Source organism: Chiloscyllium plagiosum, unplaced genomic scaffold, assembly GCF_037043375.1.
Source record: "Chiloscyllium plagiosum isolate Xiang-an unplaced genomic scaffold, Cpla_swu_hap1 HiC_scaffold_39, whole genome shotgun sequence".
NCBI lineage: Eukaryota > Metazoa > Chordata > Chondrichthyes > Orectolobiformes > Hemiscylliidae > Chiloscyllium > Chiloscyllium plagiosum.
Genome location: NW_028270177.1, coordinates 19,151,572 through 19,179,278, shown reverse-complemented (window position 1 = coordinate 19,179,278; position 27,707 = coordinate 19,151,572). Strand labels below are relative to the sequence as shown.

Sequence of the window (27,707 nt, the reverse complement as noted above, 5' to 3'; positions counted from 1 at the left end):
CAGTCGCCTGAGGCGGGAATTGAACCCTGGTCTCTGGTGCTGTGAGGTAGCATTGCTAACCACTGTTGAAACTTTATTGCTGGAACAGCACAGCAGGTCAGGCAGCATCCAGGGAACAGGAGATTCGACGTTTCGGGCACAGGCCCTTCTTCAGGAATGAGCAGAGAGTGTTCAGCAGGAGAAGATAAAAGGTAGGGAGGAGGGACTTGGAGGAGGGGAGTTGGAAATGTGATAGGTGGAAAGAGGTCAAGGTGAGGGTGATAGGTCGGAGTAGGGTGGAGGCGGAGAGGTCAAGAAGAAGACTGCAGGTCAGGAAGGCGGTGCCGGGCTGGAAGGATCCGGCTGAGACAAGGTGGGGGGAGGGGGGATGAAGAAACTGGTGAAGTCCAAGTTCATCCCCTGCGGTTGGAGGGTTCCCAGTCGGAAGATAAGACGCTCCTCCTCCGACCGTCGGGTTGTTGTGGTTTGGCGGTGGATGAGTCCAATGACCTGCATATCCTCGGTGGAGTGGGAGGGGGAGTTGAAATGCTGTGCCACAGGTTGGTTGGGTTGGTTCGTCCAGGTGGCCCAGAGGTGCTCCCTGAATCGCTCCGCAAGTAGGCGGCCTGTCTCCCCAGCACCAAGGATATATTTCCCTCCCCTCCCCTATCAGCTTTCCGTAGAGACCACTCCCTCCGCGACTCCCTTGTCAGATCCACACCCCCCACCGACCCAACCACCACTCCCGGCACCTTCCCTTGCAACCGCAGGAGGTGCAACACTTGCGCCCACACCTCCCCCCTCACTTCTCTCCAAGGCCCCAAGGGAAACTTCCATATCCGCCACAGATTCACCTGCACCTCCACCCACATCATCTACTGCATCCGCTGCAGCCGGTGTGGCCTCCTCTATATTGGGGAGACAGGCCGCCTACTTGCGGAGCGATTCAGGGAGCACCTCTGGGCCACCCGGACGAACCAACCCAACCAACCTGTGGCACAGCATTTCAACTCCCCCTCCCACTCCACCGAGGATATGCAGGTCATTGGACTCATCCACCGCCAAACCACAACAACCCGACGGTCGGAGGAGGAGCGTCTTATCTTCCGACTGGGAACCCTCCAACCGCAGGGGATGAACTTGGACTTCACCAGTTTCTTCATCCCCCCTCCCCCCACCTTGTCTCAGCCGGATCCTTCCAGCCCGGCACCGCCTTCCTGACCTGCAGTCTTCTTCTTGACCTCTCCGCCTCCACCCTACTCCGACCTATCACCCTCACCTTGACCTCTTTCCACCTATCACATTTCCAACTCCCCTCCTCCAAGTCCCTCCTCCCTACCTTTTATCTTCTCCTGCTGAACACTCTCTGCTCATTCCTGAAGAAGGGCCTGTGCCCGAAACGTCGAATCTCCTGTTCCCTGGATGCTGCCTGACCTGCTGTGCTGTTCCAGCAATAAAGTTTCAACTTTGATCTCCAGCATCTGCAGACCTCACTTTCTCCTTGCTAACCACTGTGCCACCGTGCCGCCCACGGTTCTAATTTTAACCTGTTCTCATGTAAACCAACAAGAGAAAGGAGACTGAAGATGTGAGGTAATTGCCTTTACAGCAATGCTTGTGGACCAAGAGGAGCAGATGTGTTTTACACCAGGTCCAGGAATCTAAAAGCAACCCCCACCAATGGGCTATCCCACCCTGTCACAACTCACTGGGATAGTGCACTGAGAATCAAGCCCCACTCTTTCCAGAGTCACCACAAATATGCAAGTTTAATTAAATCACTCATTTGCTCAGTTCTACCAAACTGTCTAATTTGGGTTAAAAGAATTTGCTCTTCCTGAACTTTTCCATGAAAAAGAATACAATTATTTGTTGCAATCAAACTGCTTTTAACCAATGGCCAAAAAAATACCCATGAATTGCTAACTTATATCTATAATTTAAGCACCATTCTTTTTTAAAATTCCCATAGATGTACAAACACAAACAGAGGAAGACAAGGCAAGACATAAGTATTATGGCTGGGGAAAGTAAAAGGAAAACAGAAACACTGTTGTGGTATAGGTCCAGCTCATGGGCATTAAATTGTTTACTATCTGTTCCTTTTGATTCCTTTTAACTCCTTGTTGATAACACGAGGTTGTGCATACACCAATTCTCAGTCTTTTGTTCATTGGTTAAGAATTCACTCTTTGACTGTCTCCAGAGATGCTTTTACGCCTCTTCCTTTCAACAGATTTGCAGAGATAGCAGCTGATAGAGAAAGATGAAGTAGATGGGTTGCTGGGATTTTCTTCTTTTTCTCCACTCTGAAAGGAGACAAAAAGAGACAATACATTCTCTTTGAAGGCTGCATGCTTCGCTTGTATTGTCCACACCCAAAACTGTAAGCACCTGCTTAAGAGTCGAAGAGTGTGGTGCTGGAAAAGCACAGCAGGTCAGGCAGCGTCCGAGGAGCAGGAGAGTCGACGTTTGTAGTATAAGTCCTTCACCTGCTTAAGAACCAATCAATTGGCTGTTACTATGTTGAGGAGAAAGTGAGGACTGCAGATGCTGGAGATCAGAGCTGAAAATGTGTTGCTGGAAAAGCGCAGCAGGTCAGGCAGCATCCAGGGAACAGGAGAATCGACGTTTCGGGCATAAGCCCTTCTTCAGGAATGAGGAAAGTTTGTCCAGCAGGCTAAGATAAAAGGTAGGGAGGAGGGACTTGAGGGAGGGGCATCGGAAATGTGATAGGTGGAAGGAGGTTAAGGTGAGGGTGATAGGTCAGACTGGGGTGGGGGCGGAGAGATCAGGAAGAAGATTGCAGGTTAGGAAGGCGGTGCTGAATTCGATGAATTTGACTGAGACAAGGTGGGGGGAGGGGAAATGAGGAAACTGGTGAAATCTGAGTTCATCCCTTGTGGTTGGAGGGTTCCTAGGCGGAAGATGAGGCGCTCTTCCTCAAACTGTCGTGTTGTTGTGGTCTGGCGATGGAGGAGTCCAAAGACCTGCATATCCTTGGTGGAGTGGGAGGGGAAGTTGAAGTGTTGAGCCACATGGTGGTTGGGTTGGTTGGTCCGGGTGTCCCAGAGGTGTTCTCTGAAACGCTCCGCAAGTAGCCGGCCTGTCTCCCCAATATAGAGGAGGCCACATCGGGTGCAGAGGATGCAATAGATGATGTGTGTGGAGGTGCAGTTGAATCTGTGGCGGATATGGAAGTTTCCTTTGGGACCTTGGAGGGAGGTGAGAGGGGAGGTGTGGGCGCAAGTCTTGCACCTCCTGCGGTTGCAGGGGAAGGTGCCGGGAGTGGAGGTTGGGTTGGTGGGGGGTGTGGATCTGACGAGGGAGTCACGGAGGGAGTGGTCTTTACGGAATGCTGATAGGGGAGGGAAGGGAAATATATCCTTGGTGGTGGGGTCTGTTTGGAGGTGGCGGAAATGACGGCGGATGATGCGCTGTACATGGAGATTGGTGGGGTGGTAGGTGAGGATCAGTGTCCTGGTGGCGGTTGGAGGGGCGTGGCTCAAGGGCGGAGGAGCGGGAAGTGGAAGAGATGCGTTGGAGGGCATCATCGACCACGTCGGGGGGGAAATTGCGGTCCTTGAAGAAGGAGGCCATCTGGGTTGTATTTTTTTGGAACTGGTCCTCCTGGGAGCAGATGCGGCGGAGATGAAGGAATTGGGAGAATGGGATGGCATTTTTACAGGGGGCAGGGTGGGAGGAGGTGTAGTCCAGGTAGCTGTGGGAGTCGGTCGGTTGGTAGTAGATGTCCGTGTTGATTTGGTCGCCTGAGATAGAAATAGAAAGGTCGAGGAAGGGGAGGGAGGAATCTGAGACTGTCCAGGTGAATTTGAGGTCGGGGTGGAAGGTGTTGGTGAAGTGGATGAACTGTTCAACCTCCTCGTGGGAGCACGAGGCAGCGCCGATACAGTCATCGATGTAGCGGAGGAAAAGGTGGGGTGTGGTGCCAGTGTAGTTGCGGAAGATGGATTGTTCCACATATCCTACGAAGAGGCAGGCATAGCTGGGGCCCATGCGGGTGCCCATGGCTATTCCTTTCGTTTGGAGGAAATGGGAGGATTGGAAAGAGAAGTTGTTCAAGGTGAGGACCAGTTCAGTCAGTTGAAGGAGGGTGTCAGTGGAAGGGTACTGGTCGGTACGACAGGAAAGGAAGAAGCGGAGGGCTTTGAGTCCTTCGTGATGGGGGATGGAGATGTACAGGGACTGGATGTCCATGGTGAAAATAAGGCGTTGGGGACCGGGGAAGCGAAAATCATGGAGGAGGTGGAGGGCATGGGTGGTGTCCTGAACCTAGGTGGGGAGTTCTTGGACTAAGGGGGACAGGATCGTGTCAAGGTATGCAGAGCTGAGTTCGGTGGGGCAGGAGCAGGCGGAAACAATGGGTCGGCCGGGACAGTCAGGTTTGTGGATTTTGGGCAGGAGGTAGAAGCGGGCGGTGCGGGTTGTGGGACTATGAGGTTGGAGGCGGTGGATGGGAGATCCCCCGAGGTGATGAGGTTATGGATGGTCTGGGAGATGATGGTTTGGTGGTGGGGGGTGGGGTCATGGTCAAGGGGCAATAGGAGGAGGTATTTGCGAGCTGGCGTTTGGCCTCAGCGGTGTAAAGGTCGGTGCGCCAAACTACTACCGCGCCTCCATTGTCTGCTGGTTTGATAGTGAGGTTGGGGTTGCAACGGAGGGAGTGGAGGGCTGCGCGTTCCGAGGGTGAGGGGTTGGAGTGGGTGAGAGGGGTGGGGGAGTTCAGGTGGCGGTTAATATCGCGGCGGCAGTTGGCTATGAAGAGGTCAAGGGCAGGTAGGAGGCCAGCATGGGGTGTCCAGGTGGATGGGGTGTATTGGAAGCGTGAGAAGGGGTCGTCAGAGGGTGGGCGAGAGTCTTGGTTGAAGAAGTAGGCGCGGAGGCGAAGGCGGCGGAAGAATTGTTCGATGTCACGCCGTGTGTTGAACTCATTAATCCGAGAGCGTAGTTACTATGCTGAGCCCACAGCAACTGTTGAATTGACAAACCAATCAAAAGGCTATCTCTGAACAAAATTGCCATGAGCCCTCACATGGCCAATGGCATTTTTTTCCTGGAATTCTTCCCCTCAGTGCTCCAATAGGGCTGCATTGGACATGCAATTCACAATGTTCTTCAATAAGTTGCTTTCAACGAAGTAAGAGTGATTTGCTTGGTCCATTTCAGAGAGTAATTTGGAGTAGTAGGAGTCTGGATTACTCCTCTGCAACTGGCAGGAAAGGTTAGGTCACCCTTCGCAGGATGGCAGCCGGTGACTAGTCATGTTTAGTGTTAGGTCCACAACTTGTCACTTTATACGTAGTGATCTAGATGAAGGAACTGTGTGCATTCTGGCTAAGTTTGCAGATGATATAAAGGTAGGTGGAGGGACAGGTAGTATTGAGGAGGCAGGGAGGCTGCAGAAGGATTTCGATAGGTGAGGAGAGTGGGCAAAACAGTGGCAGATGGAATACAACATGGGAAAGTGTGAGGTCATGCACTTTGGTAGGAAGAGTAGAGGCATGGACTATTTTCTAAATGGGGAGTAAATTCGGAAATCTAAAGTGTAGAGGGATGTGTGGGAGTCCTAGTCCAGGATTCTCTTAAGGTAAGCTTGCAGGTTAAGTCAGTAATTAGGAAAGCAAATACAATGTTTCCATTTATTTCAAGAGGACTAGAATATAAAAGCAGGGATGTACTTCTGAGGCTTTATAAAGTTCTGGTCAGACCACATTTAGAGTATTGTGAACAGTTTAGGGTCCCATACCTCCGGAAGGATGTACTGGCGCTAGAGTGAGTCCAGAGGAGGTTCGCGAGAATGATCCCTGGAATGAAACGCTAAACATATGAGGGACATTTGAGATCTCTGGGTCTATACTTAATGGAGTTTAGACGGATGAGGGGGGATCTAATTGAAACTAACAGAATACTGAATGGCCAGGACAGAGAAGATGTTGGGAATATGTTTCCATTGGCAGGAAAGCCTTGGACCTGAGGGCATGGCCTTCGAGTAAAGGGAAGACACTTTAGAACAGAGATGAGAGAAATTTCTTTCGCCAGAGAGTGGCAAATCTATGGAATTCATTGCCACAGAGGCTGTAGAGGCCAGGTCATTGAGTATATTTAAAACAGAGGTAGATAGGGTTTTAATTGTCAAAGGGATCAAGGGTTAGAGGGAGAAAGTGGGAGAATGGGGTTGAGAAACCTATCAGCCATGATTTGAATGGTGAAGCAGACTAAATAGCTAAATGGCCTAATTTCTGCTCCTATGTCTTGTGGTCTCTTACCCTGTTCACTGTTATCCTCACCAACCCCAACTGAAAAGCTCTCCTGAAACCCATATCGATCTGTGAGGGTCAGAGTATAACCTGTCATCTGATAGTTCTCTCTGACCTGCACCTTCCCACTTCCTGCAGCTGGTATTCCCTTTGCCCTAGCCTTTTCTCCTGAATTAAAATTGGAATGAAGATGTCTCTGAGAGTTTAAAGGAGAGAGGCCCATTTACACACATGGGTTTCTGAGCAAATGACAAAAAAAACCTGAACGTGTTTTTAAAATTCACTTATGAGACAGGGGCACTGCTGCCTGCCAGCATTTATTGTCCAGCCTTACTTACCCTGCAGAAGGTGGTGGTGGTGAGCTGCTTTCTTGAACTGCTGCAGTCCATATGCTGTGTGTAAACCCACAATGCCATTAGGGAGGGAATTCCAGGATTTTGTTCCAACAATGTAACTGTATAATTGTGTGAGTTCTTGCATAATTTATTCTGCGAAGCATGTACATGTTTTGGGAACGAGAAATTTAATGTATGATGGTGAGCTACAATCTCCAGTGATTTATGGAGGTAGTGGTTCTTGCCAGATGTTGTAGCAGCCATATGAATGGTATAGCACTCCTATATGATGGATCCATGAATCATCGAGATCCAGTTTTAATCACAATGCAAAGACCTGCATGGTTAACTTACATAGTTCAGTGATGAGGGATCATGCAGACAAATTGTCTCTGTGCCCCACCCTTTGTAGTCCATTGATAAAATCTGTATTTCTGCAGACAAAACAGAAATGTGATTTCTGGTCCATGATAAATTAGCACTTGGACAGCACAAGAGCAATAAGCTTAACCAAATTCTACCAAATAAACCAAGTTGAGTTGCTCGGGTTTGAACAGCTGTCCAATTGGTCTTATGTGAGTGTGTTCTGGACACTGAGCAAGCACAGAACCAAACAGGAGTCTGAAAGCTTCCTGGTATTTAATTGTGCTTGAACAATGACCACTCCTGGAAAGACAAATAGTGCCTGTGGAACCTCAGCCAGTAAATGAGTGGAATAAGCCAGGTTGACAAATCGGTGCTGATGGAAAATGTGGCTTGCCAAAATATGGAAAAAGAACTTTTTAGGTAAAAGGTCTAGAATGGAGTACAAATTAAACTGCCAAACATGATTTGGAAACCATAAATGCATTTCATTAAATCTAGCCTTTGCTTTTTTCTCTTTTTACATGCACAGTTGAGTCTCCTAGCTGATTTCTTTCAAGAAAATGAACAGTCTACAGGGAGCTTGAAGCCAAATATTAAAGTCAGGCCGGCAAGACCAGGGTTTAAATCCTTCAACAAACAGCACCGGACAACTGTCGGTAGTAAGGTATAATTAGGCAGTGTCCTTCTTGTTTAATGCTGAGGGGCTTTAACATTGTTGTGAAACAATGCATTTCTAACTCTGCTTTGTGGATGTTAAATTACAGTTCCGTAATTCTCTGCATCTACTAATGAACACCCTCAATGCTACAACACCTCACTACGTGCGTTGCATTAAGCCGAATGATTTGAAGCTGCAGTTTGAGTAAGTGTCTTGCTGCATCTTTCCAATTTCCCATATGGAAATGTTTACCTTTTGTTACAAAATTGAGAAGAAAACCCATTAATAACTTGAATTTCAAAGTGCTACATTGTAAGCTTCTGTTTTTAGGTATGATTCAAAGAGAGTTGTTCAACAGCTTAGAGCCTGTGGTGTTCTGGAAACTATTCGGATCAGTGCACAGAGTTATCCTTCCAGGTGAACCTAAGCTTCCTGTAGTTCTTTCATCATATGCCCGAAAAAGCATAAATATCAATTCTCAGCTTAATATTTTCAGGTGGACGTACTTTGAGTTTTTTAGTCGCTACCGCATTCTGATGTCACAACAAGACCTTGCATTAGATGATAAAAAACAGATCTGCAAAGAAGTCTTAAAGCATTTAATTCAGGTTAGTAAGTTAAGGCTATAGCTAAGTCGCAGTTGTCTAACTCAATTGTTGTCAGTTGTTAAAAAATCACACAACATCTCCAAATCAATTGTTGTCCTTTGCTTTAGTCAAAACATATTTTCTTTTACACCAGCTTATCAAAATTCTGACAATTGATACATTGAAATTAATCAATAATGCTGTCATGGTTACTTTCTACATTATTTCTGTACAAGAAAATTACTGTGAATGCAAAGACTTAATGAAAACTACATGATAATTAACCTTACTTTAGTTGCATAATTAATAACACATCTTTTAAGAGTAATACAGTGAAATAATGTGTCTATGATTTGGATAGTCTATGCAACCAAAATATCATGAAATAAACTTATGAAAGTTACATGTCATACAAAAGTTAACTATTGTTACTGTAGCTAGCTACCACTGACTCATATATTTTATCTCTATATCCAAACCTTAACAAAACGTTGTGCACTGTGAGCTCAGTGGTCCCTCAGTGCTTTTCTGAGCAAGCAAATAAATACTATCCCTTTCATCATTCCCTCCCCCAGGATCCAAACCAATACCAGTTTGGTAAAACCAAGATTTTCTTTCGCGCGGGGCAAGTGGCATATTTGGAAAAACTGCGTGCAGATAAACTGAGAGCTGCTTCAGTCACTATACAGAAGAATCTGCGATGCTGGATTCAGCGGAAAAAGTTCCTAAAAATGAAACGAGCTGCTATCATCATTCAGCAGTATGTTCGTGGGGAACGTGCTGTACGGTAAGAGTTCTTGTCACTCTGCTGCAATTTATGAGCGTGCTTTGAAATAACAAAGAAATCCCATATGCGGGAAAGGCTTAATCAATGTAATGAAACCACGGTGTGCCCTTTTAAAAGTAATTTCATGGAAGTGGGTGTCATTGTCAAGGCAGTCTTTGTTGCCCAACCCCAATTGCCCTTGAAGTGAATGGTACTCCAGAATGTTTTGGAGAGCATTTAAGAGGCAACTACATTGCTGTGGATCTGGAGTCACATGTAAGCCAGACTATGTAAAGATAGCAAATTTCCTTCCCTAAAGGACATTGGTCAGTTAGATTTTTGAGTTAATTGCTGATAGCTCTCATCTCCATGTTTTATTAAGTGAATTTAAATTCCACCAGCTATTGTGGTGGGATTAGAACCTCGGCTCCCAGACTGGCTCTCTGGATTACTGGACCAATGACATTATCACTACACAACCATGTACTTGTGTTCATGTAACACATTTCACACCCTCAGGATGTTCCAAAGTGCTTTACAAGCAGTTAACTAGATTTGAAATCAAAGGCTAGCCATTACATGGTCCCAATGGGCGTGCATTCAGTTAAAAAGGGATGAGGGGTATGTAAATTAGGCTAAGTAGCCAACCCACCACTGGCATTCCCTGTACTTTTCGTCTGCACAGACCTCTGAGGTCCATGTGTGGCAATGACTTCCAGATGGTTTATCACATTGCATTGGATTTTATAGAGTCAGACTCATACAGCATAGAAACAGATCCTTCGGTCCAAGCAGTCCATGCCAAACATAATGCCAAACTCAACTAGTGCCACCTGCCTGCTCCTGGCCCTCCATTATCTTATAAATAAAATGCATTACACATGTTACATGCTCTGCAAAATAATTACAAATGTTGAATGTGTAATTAATTTGAATGTATAACAAGAAAAGGACACATTTTGTCATGCATTTGTCAAGATAATTCAAAGGGCAATCAAGCATTTATTCTAAATGAAAGGGTTGGTTGGCAACTTGACTCTGATTGGTAGACGTGTTGCCATGGAGAATGCACCAATTAATGATGTTTGATGGTTAATAACTAAAGAATGTGCCTTTTTTTCAGCAATATTTAAGTTATGCACTACCAAATGACTATTGATGCATCTATGATTTTATTTTAAGACGTGTATTGAATGCAGCTATTTTAAAACAATCCTGGGCTGCAGTTATAATCCAAAAACACTGGCGGCGATTTTCAGTGTCTCGTCATTACCACCTCATTCTCAAGGCTATCATCAGAATTCAGTCTTTCACCCGAGGCTGGTTAGCAAGAAGGCAATATAAAAAGGTAAGCTGTAAATCCACAAAAAAGGTGCAGACTATGGATATGTCAACTGCAGATTAAGAGAATATGGCAGCATTATCACTCTCTCAAAGACTAAACACATTTTAACTCAATTATAGATGAACAAACTAACAAAAAATTGGAAAATCTGTAACTGCAGACACTAAGTACAGAAGTGGAGAATTCATTTATTCATTTATGGGATGAGTGTGTCTCTAGCTAGGTCAGTATTTACTGCCCATCACTAATTGCTCAGAGGGCAGTTAAGAGTCAGTCACATTGCTGTGGGTCTGGAGTCACATGTAGGCCAGACCAGGTAAGGATGGCAGTTTCCTTCCCAAAAGGACATTAGTTTTTCCTGACAATCGGCAATGGATTCACGGTCATCATTAGACTCTTAATTCCCAGATATTTACTGAATTCAAATTCCACCATCTGCTGTGGCAGGATTTGAACCCAGATCCCCAAGACATTACCTCTGGGTCTCTGGATTAACAGTCGAGTGATAAATCAACTAGGCAGAAGTGGGTACTGCCCATGCAGGAGATCAAAGCTGAAAAATGTGTTGCTGGAAAAGCGCAGCAGGTCAGGCAGCATCCAAGGAGCAGGAGAATCGACGTTTCGGGCATAAGCCCTTCTTCATGCCCGAAACGTCGATTCTCCTGCTCCTTGGATGCTGCCTGACCTGCTGCGCTTTTCCAGCAACACATTTTTCAGCTCTGATCTCCAGCATCTGCAGTCCTCACTTTCCCCCTGCTGGAGATCAGAGTCAAGATTAGAGCGGTGCTGGAAAAGCACAGCAGGTCAGGCAGCATCTGAGGAGCAGGGCTTCCTGTTGAAGGGCTTTTGCCCAGAATGTCAATTTTTCCTGCTTCTCTGATGCTGCCTGACCTGTGCTTTTCCAGCACCACTCTAATCTTGATAATACCAACAGGCCATTGTCTCCCCAGTATTCTTTCAGTATGTAAAAATACACAAACAATTAGCAAAGAAGATCACTGTCCAAGATGCTAATGGGGGAAGAAAACCAAGGAGAAGCAATAGACAATCAGTATATTAAATGAATACTTCCTCTAGTATCCACTGGACAAGCAAGCCCTCCCCAAATAGTGATAACCCAAGTGGACTTGATGCCTTCAGCATAAATGTGTTTTAACAGTCAGGGACAAGAACAATTCTGGGATATGTCAGCAAATTCCATTAAATCTGCTAGATTGTAAACAGGGTGAAATGATGCCTGTGTCCAAAAAGGGTGACAAGATAGACACAGACACAGGTAACCATGGATAGTCAGTATCATTTGTGAAAGCCGAATAAGCAGCGTGCATTGGAAAGGAAGGGCAGGATGTTCTCTGTCCGCCTCTGAATAACCCCACCATGGTCACCAGGGGGTTAGACTCTTGAGGAACATGGGGAACAATCAGCAGTGGGTTATTTTTTTTTCCCCTGAATTGGCCTGAGGGTACACTTCTCATCCTATGAAATTCTAACAGGAATAAATAGGGTCAAAGCAGGAAGGATTTTCCTGATGATTCTGCAGTCCAGAACCACGGGTTGCAGTCTATGGTACTGGGGTGGGCCATTTCGGATTGAGACAAGGGGACATGTCTTCACCGAGGGAGTGGTAAGCCTCAAGGAGTCTCTGTCACAGAAAGTTGAGGCCAAAACATTGAATGTTTTCAAAAAGATGTTAGTATTGCTCTTCGGGCTAAAGGGATGGAAGGGTGTGGGGGGAAAGTGGGAAATGGGTACTAAGTTGGTTCAACTCAGCCACAATCGTACTGAATGACGGAGCAGGTTTGAAGGGCTAAATGGCGTACACCTCCTCCAGATCCTCTGTTTCTAACTAAGGATGTTAAACTTCCAATGTTCTTGGGCATAAAGAGAGCAGATGAAGCCTACTCTAGACCGGTGGAACACTCTGCATTTGGAAGATAAGTTGAGCACCTGATGTACTCCATTGATGATGAATAGTGGAGGCTGTGGTTAATAGGGTGTTGATAGACTCATTGCTGAAGACATCCAGCAATTAACAAAATCAATAGGACATGGAACTATAGTCAAAATGTGAGAGGACAAGTCATAGAAAAACATGCTTAATCTTTATAATGTTGTGCTCAAAGAATGCCTTTAATAATACAATGAGGAGGTGCTGGTGTTGGATTGTGGTGTACAACGTTAAAAATCACACGACACCAGGTTATGTTCAACAGGTTTATTTAGAAGTACGAGCTTTCGGAGCGCTGCTACTTCATCAGGTAACTAGTGGGGCAGGATCATAAGACATAAAATTTATAGCACAAGATCATGGTGTTGTGATTTTTAACTTTTAATAATATGTGCAATCCCAGAGGAATGCTGCTCAAGTTCTAGAGAAAACAGCAATCACAGAATTGTTGAAACACTGAAGAGACTTGAATTATTTTAGCCCTGTAAATAAATGACTGCAATGTTTTGAAAGCACAAGTGATGGTAAATAGTTTACAAAAATCTAAATTTAGAAGATTAGTTCAACCAAGCTGTGTTAGTTGTGCAGGTAAATTTTAGGTTGATTCAAATAGGGAACACATCAAAAGGGTTTCTGGTTTGCAAATGAAGTACAATGGATTGAGAAAGGTTCTACATCTATTTCTATCTGAATTGTATTCACACTAAAAGCTAATGCGAAGGCAGAGCTTGCATTTATACAATGTACTGGGACAATCTAAAATGCTTCAGAGATGAGCTACTTTCTGACTGAGACATGGGCAATTACAGCAAGTTATGTTTTTGAAACAGTATTCATAAATATCAATGATATATGAGTGCTGTTTAGTTAATTATTTACCCCAAGTAACCAATTGAATGTTTTATCACTTTGGATACAGGAAGACAGAATCTTAAATCTGAGAGACACCTACCTTTTAATTGATTCAATATTTCTTGTAGATGCTGCAAGATCAGAAAGCCTTAGTAATTCAAAAGCACGTCCGCGCTTGGTTGGTAAGACGCAGATATCAAAGTATACGGCGTTTTGTTTTGAACATCCAGCTCTCATTTCGTGTTAAACAACTCCACAAGAAACTGGATGAGCAGGTGGGTCATATATCTGGCAATCACCTGTCTGAAAATTGCTGCACGTTTTTAGAATATATTTAAAATTTAAATGCATAAAATCTCAGATGTTAATTACATGTTTAGCCTACTATTACTTTGGCAAATTCTCACAACACTTTTGAAAATTCTTCTAAATAAATGAAGAAAGAATATAAATTACAATCCAGTGCTTGTCTTTCATGTTTAGTTATGTTCAGAAAACTTAGCTCAACTAAGCAAACTTTAACAACCGATGTACATAAGCGTAAGTCCACTGGCATCCTCAAACATTTGCAGTGTGCACGGAGTTACAAGTATTGAAATTTATTTTGGCAATGCTTGCAGAAATGGCATGTTGTAGGCAACTCATTAGCAATTAATCATGATCTTCTGTAACCTTATAGCGAAAGGCAAACTTTATTCTTCTTCTGCGATGATCTGCAAAATATAATGACATGCTAAAATAAAAGACTTACTAAGGGGTATAACTCAGTAATGTGGAAGACTGATGAGTTTCTAGCAAACAGTAACAAGATGGCAGAGTGGATGTGTAACTGATAAATGATATTCAAGGTTGAGGTGGTGCATTTTGGTAAACTAAGTGTCTAAAAACTAAGTGTCTAAATGCGGTAGAAGTGGAAATTGATTTGAATGATAGATTCACAAATCTTTAAGAAATGCAAAGAGGTACTGATGTCAACTAATTTTACCTTCTGGTTAGCAAGTCCATAAAATAGGCACAGTGTTGCGGACAGACCTTTTCACTGATTAGCAAGTCAACTTTAGCTGTATTATTTTGGAAACAATTTAAATATAATGGGTGGAATCTTGGAATGACCCAGAGCTGAGGTTGGTGTGGGCGAGATCATTTAGTGAAGCGGGAGATGGTGGGTCGATATGCTGCTCCTTTTTTCCCCTCCTCCACCCCTGCCCATTGTGGAATGGCCTATGGATGGGCATCTTGCCTTGCTAGGCAAAAGTGAGGACTACAGATGCTGGAAACCAGAGTTTAGATCAGAGTAGTGCTGGAAAAGCGCAGCGGGTCAGGCAGCATCAGAGGAGCAGGAAAATCGATGTTTTGGGCAAATGCCCTTCATTAGGAATGAAGGCCGAAACGTCAATTTTCCTGCTCCTCGGATGCTGCCTGACCTGCTGTGCTTTTCCAGCACCACTCTGATCTTGCCTTGCTGCCAATTGAGTGCCTTACAACCGAGTGTTGTACCCACAGTAACCACTGTCATTGCAGTGGAGCGCTCATTGGTAGAGCTGCTGGTCTCTGCTGACTGGCAGCTGTCAGTGGGTTGGACTTTAACCTTTTGTGTCTTTGACCCTGAGGAAAGTCAAAGGTCTAATTGGCCCATTGCCTCCCTGACTCTTGACTATCAGCCAAAACCCCCTTCAGCTCCACAAGATATTTCTCAAACTATTTTGATTTAATTCTTGTCCAAAATGGTGCACTGAATATATTGGATGATTTTTAAACTTTCAAAAAATATGTAGAACAGAGAGAGACAGATGTCCAGTTTTAATTGTATCTAATCTGGGTTTGTCTTCCTTTATCAGAGCAAAGAGAACAAGGGGTTGTTGGAACGTTTGACACATCTGTCTACAATTCACTCAGCTGATCTCAACAAATATCAAAAACTTGAGGAGGAGCTGCAGAAAGCAGTGACACAAAAGCAGTTCATTGAGGAACAAGTAAAGAAATCCAAGGGCCAGACTGAGCAGGTATTTCTGTTTATAGGACCCCCAAGTCAATCTACACTCATATCATTTTGGAGGGGAAGCAGGAATTGGACCTTTCAGATGTTCTACAAAAATGTTTGCAAGCCTACTTTACTCATTTCTCCAATTTGCAATTCATGCAGACGCTGTCAGAGTTTAGAAAGCAAACATTATCACTACAAGCACAAAACCAGAAACTAGAGAAGCAACATCAGGAACAGACCCAAGCATTGAAAGGTGTGTCTGCTACTTTTAGAAAATGTATTTTTGAGGTATTATCATTTACGCTTTTACTATTACAATTTGTTAATTGTTGTTTAAGAATATTAAGAAGACATAAATGGAGTAAACTGGCAAAACGGTCAGAAGTAAAATGACAATATCCTTTATTTATTCAGTGAGCTATTTATGATCTGGAATACATTGCCTGAAATGGGGATGGAAACAGATTTAATAACCTGCAACAGAGCATTCAATAAATAGTCAATGGGAGACATTTGCAGAGCCATGGACAACCCACAGAAGAGTGGGATTGATCGTTTTTACTGTCACACACGATGGCTTGAATGGCCATTGTCATTATTGTATTATCAACAATGACTACTTATGCAATCCACCTAATTGTGGGTTGTTACTGCTACCTTTTGCATAACTCCTGAGGGCTTCCTTTATCTGATTAACCCAAAATCCTCAAAGGTAGCATAGAAAGAATCTTCAATATATATTCAGCCCCACATTTTCACCAGTTATTCCAACAGAGTCATAGAGAAGTACAACTTTGAAACAGACCAGATATCCTAATCAAGTCCCATTTGCCAGCACCCGGCCCATATCCCTTCTTATTCATATCCTCATCCAGATGCCTTTTAAATATTGCAATTGTACCAGCCTCCACCACTTCCTCTGGCAGCTGATTCCACACACACACCACCCTCTGCGTGAAACAGTGGCCCCTTAGGTCTCTTTTATATCTTTCCCCTCTCACCTGAAACCTATGCCCTCTAGTCCTGGATCCCTCCACCCCAGGGAAAAGACATTGTCTATTTATCCTATCCATGCCCCTGATGATTTTCTAAACCTGTATAAGGTCACCTGACACTCCAAGAAAAACAGCCCCAGCCTGTTCAACCTCTCCCTATAGCTCAAATCCTTCAACCCTGGCAACATCTTTGTAAATTTTTTCTGAACTCTTTCAAGTTTCACAACATCCTTCCGATAGGAAGGAGACCAGAATTGTACACAATATTCCAAAAGTGGTCTAACCAATGTCCTGTACAGCAGCAACATGACCTCCCAACTCCTCGACTTAATGCTCTGACCAATAAAGGAAATCATACCAAACATTGTCTTCACTATCCTATCTTCCTGCAACTCTACTTTCAAGGAGCTATGAACCTGCTCTTAAAGGTCTCTTTGTTCAGCAATACTCCCTGGGACCTTACCATTAAATGTATATTTCCTGCCCTGATTGGCTTTTCCAAAATTCAGCACCTCGCATTTATCTCAGAATTATACAGCATAGAAACAAACCCTTCCTGCCTGTGCATGGCCCATATCCTTCCAATCATTTCTTATTCATCTACTTACTTAAATGCTTTTGAAACATTGTAACTGTAACCACATCCACCACTTTCTCTGGGAGCTCATTCCTTCTGAGAATCATTCTCTGTGTAAAAATATTGACCCTCATGTCTTCTTTAAATCTTTCTCTTCTCACCTTAAAAACATGCCCCCCTAGTGTTAAAATCCCTTAGCTTAGGGAAAAGATACCTGCCATTCACCTTATCCAAACCCCTCATGATTTTATAAACCTCGATAAGGTCACCCCTCAATCTCCCACACTCCAGTGGAAAAAGGTCAAAGCCTATCCAGCCTCTCCTTTTTAACTCTCATTTTCCTTTCCAGATAACTTCTGGATAAAGCTCTTCTGAACCGTCTCCAGCTTAATAATAACCTTCCTTTAACAGAGTGACCAGAACTGGACACAGTACTCCAAAGTATTTGGTTATCTTGTTTTATATGAATCCTTATTTCCAATTTCATTTGTAAATATCTTATTTAAAGAAGACAATTAATTGGCATCAACTACTTAGTTCTGCTTTGTGCATTTATGATGCATTTGATAGGGGAAAGAATTACTTCTCACCTCTTGTCTTATTGAGCTGCGCTGATTTACATTTTTAAACATTCAAACAATGTCATAGTAATGCAATAATGGTAATGCTGCACCTCTGGAAGTATTTCCATATCAGTGTACTATCTTTCAGGGATATTACCAGATGTAGAATACTCTCACTGACTAATGTGTTTGCGTGGATATTAGTGAAAGACTAAGGTTCTTAATGCTAAAACATAGAAGATGGAAGAATTCTGGAAGGACGTTGTGAAACTTGAAAGGGTTCAGAAAAGATTTACAAGGATGTTGCCAGGGTTGGAGGATTTGAGCTATAGGGAGAGATTGAATAGGCTGGGGCTGTTTTCCCTGGAGCGTCGGAGGCAGAGGGGCGACCTTCTAGAGGTTTATAAAATCATGAGGGGCATGGATAGGGTAAATAGACAAGGGGTGAGGGAGTCGAGAAGTAGAGGGCACAGGTTTAGGATGGGAGGGGAAAGATATAAAAGAGACCTGAGGGGCAACTTTTTCACACAGAGGGTGGTGCATATGTGGAATGAATGCCAGAGGAAGTGGTGGAGGCTGGTACAATTGCATCTGGATGGGTGTATGAATAGGAAGGGTTTGGAGGGATATGGGCCAGGTGCTGGCAGGTGGGACTAGATTGGGTTGGGATGTCTGGTCAGCATGGACGGGTTAGACCGAAGGGTTTGTTTCCGTGCATCTTTATGACTCTAAGACAATGTAAGGAAATTGGTTTAGGAAAGGATCATTTGGCATTTGTGAATCATTGCATTCATCTGTCACTCACAAACATCATCATATTTTTCAACCTTGCTGACCATGTTTCTGAAATTAGTAATCTATTTTGTGTTCCTGAACTTAATCATCTCTCACTTAATCGGAAGAACCACACTGAAAATTAAGATGTTATGAAACAACAACTTGAATTTTTCCCAAATGTAAATTTGCAAGAAACTGTGCAGATGTGTTATCAAGCAAAGACTTGTCATCATACGTGCCACATATTAGGAGAGGTGACCATAAGTTTGTTCAAAGTAATTGGTTTTAAGGAGCACCATAAAGGAGGGAAAAGACGCAGAACATTTAGGGAGAGTATTCTGGAGCTTAGTAGAAGGAGTAGCCATTAGAGTGGAGCAAATACAATCAGATGTGCAAAAGAGGTCAGAACTGGAGAAGTGCAAATATCTCCAAGATTTGGAATGTTAGAGAGATGAGGAGGGAGGCCATACAGGAATTAAACAATAGTTGTGAGAGTTTTATGCTGGCAGTGCCATCAGACAGGGAACCAGTATAGATTGTAAAGCACAAAAAATAGTGAGGTACTGGCAGCAGAATTTTGGATGAAGTAGTGTTTATGAATGGTGAAAGATGGGAAGCTGGTCAGGAGAGGGTTGGAATAGCAAAGTCTTGGGGTAACCAAAGGCCAGGATGCAGGAGTCCGAGAGGAGAGTTGTTGTCGAGGTGGGAATAGGTTGATGGAATAAAATTACTTAGTGCATTGCTGGTGTGTTGAGTAAGTGTTTGTTTTGCTTTTATTATACTACTAGCAAGAATCAATCCCTCTAAATCTTTCTTTGTTATTTGACTATTTTCTTTGTTATTTCATTGCACAATACCTGTTCGTGATTTTATGCAGAGCCAGGCTGGTTCAGTGTCTTAAACAAGGGGTGACTTGCATGTCATGTGTGCTACCTTTGCAGTTGATAGGCAGATTAGAGAGAATTTAATAAAAGGAAAATACTGCTGTGGCTAGAAATCTGAAATAAAAAGTTCTGGAGAAACTCAGCAGATCTGGCAGTATCGGTGGAAAGACCAGCGGAGTCATATTGGATTCAAAAATGGTGTTATGATTAGATTAGATTAGATTACTTACAGTGTGGAAACAGGCCCTTTGGCCCAACAAGTCCACACCGACCCGCCGAAGCGCAACCCACCCAGACACATTCCCCTACACCTAACACTATGGACAATTCAGCATGGCCAATTCACCTGACCTGCACATTTTTGGACTGTGGGAGGAAACTGGAGCACCCGGAGGAAACCCACGCAGACACGGGGAGAATGTGTAAACTCCACACAGTCAGTCGCCTGAGGCAGGAATTGAACACGGGTCTCTAGCACTGCGAGGCAGCAGTGCTAACCACTGTGCCACCGTGCCGTTATCTATTAATAAGTTCTCTGGCCATTTCTTGCTCCTTTTTTTTTAATCTTTCCATCTGCACAAACTCGCTGCTTACATTTTACCATAATGGAAGGAGTGGAGCTCTGATACGACAAACCCCTCGAGTATGAAACCAAACCCCTTAATGGCACTTGAACCCACAATGTTCACATTCAAGGGACAGAACTCGGCCAGATCAACACAGTATTTTTGGTGTAGGTATTAAATAACAAAGGAAACGGAGGTGATTCTTTCACTAGTCTGTGCTGAGCCTCAAAGCTGCTGAAACTGAATTATAAAACCAGAAGATTCGAACTGTAAGAAGACAGCAATGTTTGCAGAAGTCTAGAGTCTTGTTGGATATGTCCTGTAACATAACTGCTTACTTAATTTTGTTTGTTCACAGAAAAAATGAATGAAATAACATGCCAGCATCTCGGTGATTTAGAAAGGGAAGAACAGCGGAGGAGGTGAAAAACCACATGTATCTTATCTTGTTTCAGAGGTTTACTCTTCTTTTCCAAAAAAAATGTCTGCATTAAATAGATTAAGCGTGGAAAAGATAAGCTGAACAAGGGCTCCATAACTTTGGTTTAAGCATGTAAAATTATAGTGCACTCTTCCATTTTTGATATTTACCAATTACAACAAACTATTGGCAGTTCTCACACTCCTGAACTGAATATGACTAAGTGGAATTTAACCACAGCGGCCTCTTCTGGAACACTGTGTCCAGTTCTGGTCGCACAGTTATAGGAAGAATATTATCAAGCTGGAGGGGGTTCAGAAGAGATTTATCAGGATGGTGCCAGGTATGGAAGGTTTGAGTTATAAAGAAAGGCTGGGACTTTTTTCACTGGAGTGCAGGTTGAGAGGTGACCTGATAGAAGTTTATAAAATAATGAGAGGTATAGATAGAGTTGACGGTAGTTGTCTTTTCCCTAAGATGGGGAATTTCAAGACTAGGGGCCTGTATTTAAGGTGAGAGGAGAGAGATTTTAAAAAGACATAGAGGCAATGTTTTTACACAGAGGGTAATTCGAGTATGGAATGAATTTCCTGAGGAAGTGGTGGATGTGGGCATAATTACAACATTTAAAAGACATTTGGATAGATACGTGTATGGGAAAGGTTTGGAGGGATATGGGCCAGGAGCAGGCAGGTGGACGAGTTTAGTTTGGGATTATGTTCGGCATGGACTAGTTGAACCAAAGGACCTGTTTCTGTGCTATATGACTCTATGACTGTGTGTAGGAGACGGAAAGATTATGTTGAAATTACTGGATTAGTCATGTAGCAGTCTGGATTAATGCTGCAGACACATGCGTTCCAATTCCTCAACCCATCCAGGAGAATTTAACTTCAACTAATTAACAATGATCTTGAAAATAAAGCCTGTCTCGTTCACCAATGCCCTTCAAGTGAGAGAATCTACCATCTTTAGCTGGTCTGGCCTACATGTGCCTCCAGACCAAAAACAATGAGCTTGAGGTTTATCTGGTCTCTGAAATGGCCTGGCAAACCACACAATCGTAGGTAATTCACCAGCACCTGTCCTGGGCAACTAAGGACAGCCAATAAATGACACCATGGCAGGTGAAGATCATTTCCCAAGTCTGAATTTTAAAAAGACATACAGGCATATATATTTGTACATATTTTAACAAATTGCTGCATTGTTTGTGAAAGAAGCTGCCAGCCAATTTTATTCCTGATTCTCATAATGTTTGAGTGCTGAGCAGACCTCCTTAGAAAACCTGAGCTGTGAATGTCCTAAAGGACTATTAAGAATTTTATAATGTCTTGGAGCTGGTTAGATGTCAGGAACAACCAACTTCTACAAATCACCTGGGCTCCCAAATTAAATTTTCGTCACGGTGAATGTTTAAGCTGTAGCAGGTGTTACAATTCCTGGTAAGTAAATGACTGAATATGCTTTCATGGGCAGCATGGTGGCACTGTGGTTAGCACGGCTGCCTCACAGCGCCAGGGACCCGGGTTCAAGTCCCACCACGGGGTCTGTTGATGGAGTTTGTACATTCTCCCCGTGTCTGCGTGGGTTTCCTCTGGGTGGTCTGGTTTCCTCCCACAATCCAAAGATATGCAGGTTAGGTGAATTGGCCATGCTAAATTGCCCATAGTGTTAGGTGCGTTAGTCAGGGGTGAATGTAGGGGAATGGGTCTGGGTGGGTTACTCTTCGGAGAGTCAGTGTGGACTTGTTAGGCTGAAGGGCCTGTTTCCATACTGTAGGGAATCTAAACTGTGAATTTTCTTTATCCTCCATTTTATCTTCACATTTGAGAAGCCAAGCAGCCATTTAGAAGACAGTGCTCTTGAAAAGCTTTACGGTGCCTATAAAACCACAAAGACAGCAACTTTCATTTGTATAGCGGCTTGGAAACAAACAGTTCCAGGGTGAAGTTTCATTATTGTGCTTGATCACAATATTCCAGGCAGATGCTGCCATACTGTAGGGAGTGCTGGATGTACTGTCTTTTTAGGTTAGATTTTAGCTGGATGCAAAAGAATTTATGGTACAATTTTGAGGAAGGGCAGGAGCATTACCCCGATCATAGAATAACTACATTGAGGAAAGAGGCCATTAAGCCCATCAAGTCCACACAGACAGTGGCCTGAAGCTGGAATCGAGTCCAGGTCCCTTATGCTCTGAGTCAGCAGTTCTAACCACTGAGTCACCATGCCACCCCTTTGTAAGGGAAAAAAATAACTTCCACTGTAAGCTCAAGCCAGGTGGGAATTGAACCCACACTGTTGGCATCACTCTAAGTTGCAAACCTGCCATCCAGCCAACTAAGCTATCCCCCTGATGTCCTGGCCAACAATGTATCCCTCAATCAACATCATGAAAAGCAGATATTGTCTGCTTAGCATCACATTGTAGTTTGTGGGATTTGCTGCATGCAAATTGGTGGCCACTTTTTCTTCATTAGTAAACATTTCAGTTGTAAGTCATTGGTGATGGAGCACTCTGAAATGTCTGGTGGACGTGCAAAATGCTCCGTAAATGCAAGTCTACCTTCCTTCACCGTCAATACGGTTTTGATACCAATCAATGATTTTCTTGCTCTCGTCCTTTCCAGAACATTGGAAAATAATTTTCAGACTCAGAAAGAGAATTATGAAAAGCAAATCAAAGCACTGATTGATGAAATAAAACATCTACAAGAGGAAAGAATCCAGTTACAGGAGCAGATTCAAGAGGAGTACCTGATAAATGACGGTCTGCGTAAGGATTTGGCCCAACTGGCTGATGAAGCACTAGTAAGCATGAGAAAACTCTTGGTTTATAATAGTTTTAATTAGTTTTAATTAAATATCAGTTATATAACAGGATAGATTTGGGATAGAATGATCGACAGGGACTTGGGACCGGGCACACACACTCGTACCAATCAGTGGGATGATGGTGTCCTTCAATGCTGTATTCAGGGGGTGGTAGAGCTGGTCAGCTGAATCTGCCTGTGCCTGGTCTTAGTGTTCTGCTTTTCAGTATATTATGATGCAGAGGTTAAACCCCTTGTTAATTAAAACCAAACACCCAGAAATGCTCACCTCGCCTCATAATCTGTTAAAATGTGAGTGACAAACAATTCCTAATTTCCACTGTTTATAGAAATATAACAATTTAGTTTCCTTAGAGTGAACACTAAATGAAAATATTAACAAACTGAACACTCTTTCCCTAGTAACATGCTGTTCCAATAACACACTCATTAAATATTACATTAACTTAATCTCAAGTCCACACAGTCTCTGCCTTCTCCACTCTCTTCGATCTTCCATCTGCTGATAAACCTGGGTTGTCATCTTTCTTTTTACTGCTTGTACAGGAAAAGGTATCTTTTGTTAGAGAGAGTGCCTTCTTATTTCTTTGAGAACAAGATGCTAGATGGGCAGTTAGCTCTCCAGCTCTACGGCAGTTAGCTCTCCAGCTCTACGGCAATTGCTCTGGCCAATTTTTAAAATGCCTACGTTTTTATACCCTCAACGTTGTTACCTCTCATTCGTCTGATGTTAGCAATACGATAAATTCAAACTCAATTGGGTTTTAGTATCCTTAGGCATAATTTAAGTTAGTTGGTTAAATTTGAATTGTTGTCAAAACAGCAACCAAAACTCAAGTATCCATTTAACAGCCAATTGTTACATGTACCTATTTTGGAACAGCCCACCTCTTAGCTGTTCTGTTCTAGCAGCTGTGGCTGTACTTTAAATTTACTTTAATAATTCAGAAAACACTTACACCTTAAAGTGAACATGTAACTCTTTTGATTTTGTAACAAGTAGCACAAACAAGGCAGCTAAGGTGCTGGCCCTCTGGTTGTTAAATGTTCACTGCCAATACAATACTGGAATGTTGTGAGGACCAGGAGCCTTTGCAGTTTCTAGTGTCTTCAGCCATTCCTCGTTACCATGCAGAGCCAACCAAATTGGATGAAGACTGCTATCCGTGATGCTGAGGATCTCCAGAGGGGTAGCCACTTCCAATGCAGAGAGGAACCTGAGAGCTGACTGGAAAGTCCCAGCCAGTCTCCAATGTTTGTTTGGCTTTAGGTGCCCATAAGCTAGCATCCTACCAACTTAGGGGCTGGCTCTACCCACAATGCAGCCCCATTCTGTGGGAAAATGGTCTAGGGTGTAATGGAGCTGGGGAACAGGTATTGTAGGTGGCAATGCTATATTTAGCAGGGCCTCAAAATTAACTGGTGGTTTCTGCTGACCTGGTGAACCTCAGCCACAGTGATGATTTAGGGATCAATCTGCCGTGTGCCCATGTGAATGTGAAATGTCAGTGCATTGGATTCCTTGCTGATGGTCACCAATTTGTGTTTCATACACAGATATCCATTTGTTGAATCATACAGCTTTGAGATTCATGAAGCTTTTGTTGTAAATCTACAAACAGTTTCCACCTTCTGAACTATTTTCCTATCCTGAAACACCAATCCCTACTGGTGAAAAAACTTGTTTTTTTTTAAAAAAGTGTTTTAATGTCACTTGTTAAAAATATTCTGAAGTCCACGTAGACTGAGAGGACAGAAGAGCTTCAACAAACTACTCCTTAATTATATGGCAAACAGAATTGACTTCACTTGCTTTCTTTGATTTATTTTCTGACTGGTCATTCAGGATTGTTTGTTTCCATAAGTCTTGATTTTCTCATTGGTTGTTTTTTCATACTGTCCTTGTGTTTGATTTGTAATTTCCCACCTGCCAAGAGATGTAAAGCATGTGATATTTTAGTACCCGCTGATTCCCAAGTAACTGCATGATGCCAGAAATGTTTACCCCAACTCAAAGACAATTGTGGAAAGAAAGTTTCTTCAGGAGCCACTGAAATAACTTCAGAGGTCGGTATCCCATTAGCAAGTCACCCGATATTTACTTGACATTGATCCAGCTCCCTCAGACCCAGCTCTCAGAGTGAGCAGAACCTCTGACACTCCTGTTCTTATCTGTCAGCCAGGGCTCCCTGATTAAACCAGATTAACAGCCCCACAATTCTGAGGTCCTTTGTTATAGTTACTACAACTTTGAGGTACAATTTTAACAACGAAATTCACTCGGGGATGCAGACATTGCTGCAATGGTGGGGCAATGCCCAGAATGCCAACAAGACAAAAATTACCACCAACAGCTTCCCCAGATTTGTGGTAAACCCTAGACTAAGTTACATGTTGACTATTCCGGCCCCCTCATGGGCTCAATATTCTTAGTCATTGCGGATGCCCACTCAAAGTGGCTGGATATGCATAGAGTTCATTCGTTAAACACTGGGCCAGCAATAAAAAGACTGCAAGCATCTTTTGCAGTACACAGACTCCCAGGAGTTGGCCACAAATGATGGGCCATTGTTTACCAGCAGGGAATTTAAGTATTTCCTAAAGTCAAATGGTATTCACCATTTAAGGACTGCTTAATACCATCCATTATCCAATAGTCTGACAGAAAGAGCAGTCCAAATTTTGAAGGCAGGCTTAAAGAAACAGCCTACAGCTTCACTAGATATCAAACTGTCCCAGTTCCAGTTTGATTATAAGACCAGTCCTCATGCAACTACAGAGCTAGCTCCAGCAGGTGCTAATGGGGAGAAGACCACGCACCAGGTTAAATCTGATCTTCCCAGATCTGGAGGTGGAGGGGAAAACAGCATCAGGCATGTCAATGCTGGACACAAGATTCTGCTAGCCGAGAGAGACCGTTTATTTCAGGGGATGAAGCTTGGTGTAGGAACCATGGGAATGGTGCTGCATGGGTAAGAGGCATGGTGGTTGTGAGGTCAGGGCCAGTGATGTATAAAGTTTGGGTAGGTGCAATGGTCCTGAACAAACGTGTGGACCGTGTGAAAGCTGCAAACTCACAAACGGCGCAGGAGAAAAATGTGCGCAGCTCCTCGACAACTGTTCTGACTGTTCCAGAACTGCTGGGGTTCTCCTCTTCCATCAGGCACTGAAAATGTCTCAGAATCTGACATGGACATGGTGGATGTCACCACCTTGATGCCTTTCTCGCCTGAAGATGAGAATGAAATTCTTCAGAGATGCTTCAGGGGTGCAAGAGGTGAGCTATTGTGCGTTACACAAGGTCTATCTCAGAGTCAGAGCTGGAGGAACCTGACTCAGTGCTAAAAATATTCCAGGAGGAGCTGCAAATAAAAGAACTGGCCTATGGCCTTCAACTCAGAGGGAGAGGAATGTAGTGATTGCAACAATGTCAAGCTAGGTAAACCTCATAGATTGAGTTCCCTGATTGGGGGTGTTAATCTGGTCCAATCAGGGAGCCCTGGCTGACAGAATAGGACAGGAGTGTCAAAGGTTCTGTTCACTCAGCTGGCTCTGAGGGAGCTGGATCAGCATCAAGGACTCTCCATATGTAAATAAAGGGCGACTTGGTGTTGGAATACCAGCCTCTGTGGAGTTATTTCAAAGTTATGTTGTAGTGGCTGAAGTTTCACAACATTCTGGAAAACAATCATATCGTTCGCTGGCTGGCAGCTAGATCTTCTGTGTCTGAAAGTCCTTTCATTAGAAATGCAGATTTAAATGATCATTTCTCGCTAATCAATAATCTACTTTCCAATGTCACCTTGCAATTAAGAATGAGACATTGTAGAAGTGAATGATTAAAGATGTCAGGAAGGGTGATGGGACTTCACACTGCAAGCCTCACACTAGCAGCACCAGGAGAACATACTGAAGGCAGACACTGCAATCCTAATAGATGAATCATTTCCCTCCTTCAGCTCTAACATCACGCCAATGATGGTGTCCCAGCAGCTCCTGCTGGGCTTTGATTCTGCTCAAATCAGTGTCTCCAAACGATCATACTTCTTTCCTTGCCCAATGAGGATCGATACACCATTCAAGTTTGGTGACCGTCTCCTTCCCGTCTGGACTTCTTGGGAAATAATTCAAAGGAAATCACCTTGTGCAGATCATCACTTCTGTAGTGAAGCCTTTGAAAGTGATTGCATGCAAGCCTTTAGAGATATGAGCTATATGTCAAGTGTCACGCTCAGTAGCCATCAATCTTGGAATGACAATGTCATTTCTTACAAAAGCAAGGTAGCCTGATAATTATAATTGGCCTGTTGAACTTCTTTTCGCTGTACATTTTTGATTGATCAAGTTTTTTTTTTCAATTTTGTTTGACATTACCATAATTTGCAACTTAAAACATTGTAGGTATTTTAAACTATGCAAATACTTTATTTAAATATTTCAAATCCACCAATGCTCCAAGATGTTATGACACCCCTCTGGAACAGTGGAAATTGAATCCTGGCCTTCTGGCTTAGAGATAGGGACACTACCACTGCACCAAGAGAATCCAAATTGCCAGTTGTACACTTTGATTTATGATGATATCAGTAATCTTTGCCGAATTAGCAATCTGCATATGACAAAGATTTACTGTTTGAATTACTATAACCTGTGTATAATAGGTCACACAACTTTTCACAGGTAATTCCAAAACTTAAAGGAGACATTGCAACTCTTGAAATGAAGAACCAAGATTTGGATATGTGCCTGCAAAAGCAAAGAAAAGAAATGAGAGGTAAAACTGCCAGGGTCCTCGTGTATTTAAGCTCATACATGCTGGGGAAGAGATTGTAACTTGTAGGCACTGGTTTGATTGTATTTAAAACTACATTTATGAGCAAAATGAACAGACCTTCAGAAAATGAAAAACTTTTAAATTGTATTCCTTGTTGTTTCTCCCCCGTGACCTTTGGCTTTTGGCTCTTTATTCTCAGTTCATATTATTCTCTG

General features: G+C 43.3%; 1 protein-coding gene across 4 annotated transcripts in view; it reads left to right on the top strand.

The window, feature by feature from the left end:
• Positions 1-27,707, top strand: part of myo5c (myosin VC) — a 95,685-nt gene that overhangs the window by 41,304 nt on the left and 26,674 nt on the right. For 3 of the 4 annotated variants that reach the window (XM_087981446.1, XM_087981443.1, XM_087981444.1), the window contains exons 15-26: positions 7,488-7,622; positions 7,723-7,820; positions 7,947-8,033; positions 8,113-8,224; positions 8,779-8,990; positions 10,152-10,317; positions 13,243-13,389; positions 14,953-15,117; positions 15,258-15,351; positions 19,819-19,882; positions 22,515-22,695; positions 27,399-27,492. In XM_087981446.1, coding sequence (XP_087837572.1) covers positions 7,488-7,622; positions 7,723-7,820; positions 7,947-8,033; positions 8,113-8,224; positions 8,779-8,990; positions 10,152-10,317; positions 13,243-13,389; positions 14,953-15,117; positions 15,258-15,351; positions 19,819-19,882; positions 22,515-22,695; positions 27,399-27,492 — 1,555 coding nt within the window. The remainder of the gene's footprint in view (positions 1-7,487; positions 7,623-7,722; positions 7,821-7,946; positions 8,034-8,112; positions 8,225-8,778; positions 8,991-10,151; positions 10,318-13,242; positions 13,390-14,952; positions 15,118-15,257; positions 15,352-19,818; positions 19,883-22,514; positions 22,696-27,398; positions 27,493-27,707) is intronic. The other variant, XM_087981445.1, reaches the window with a different exon arrangement.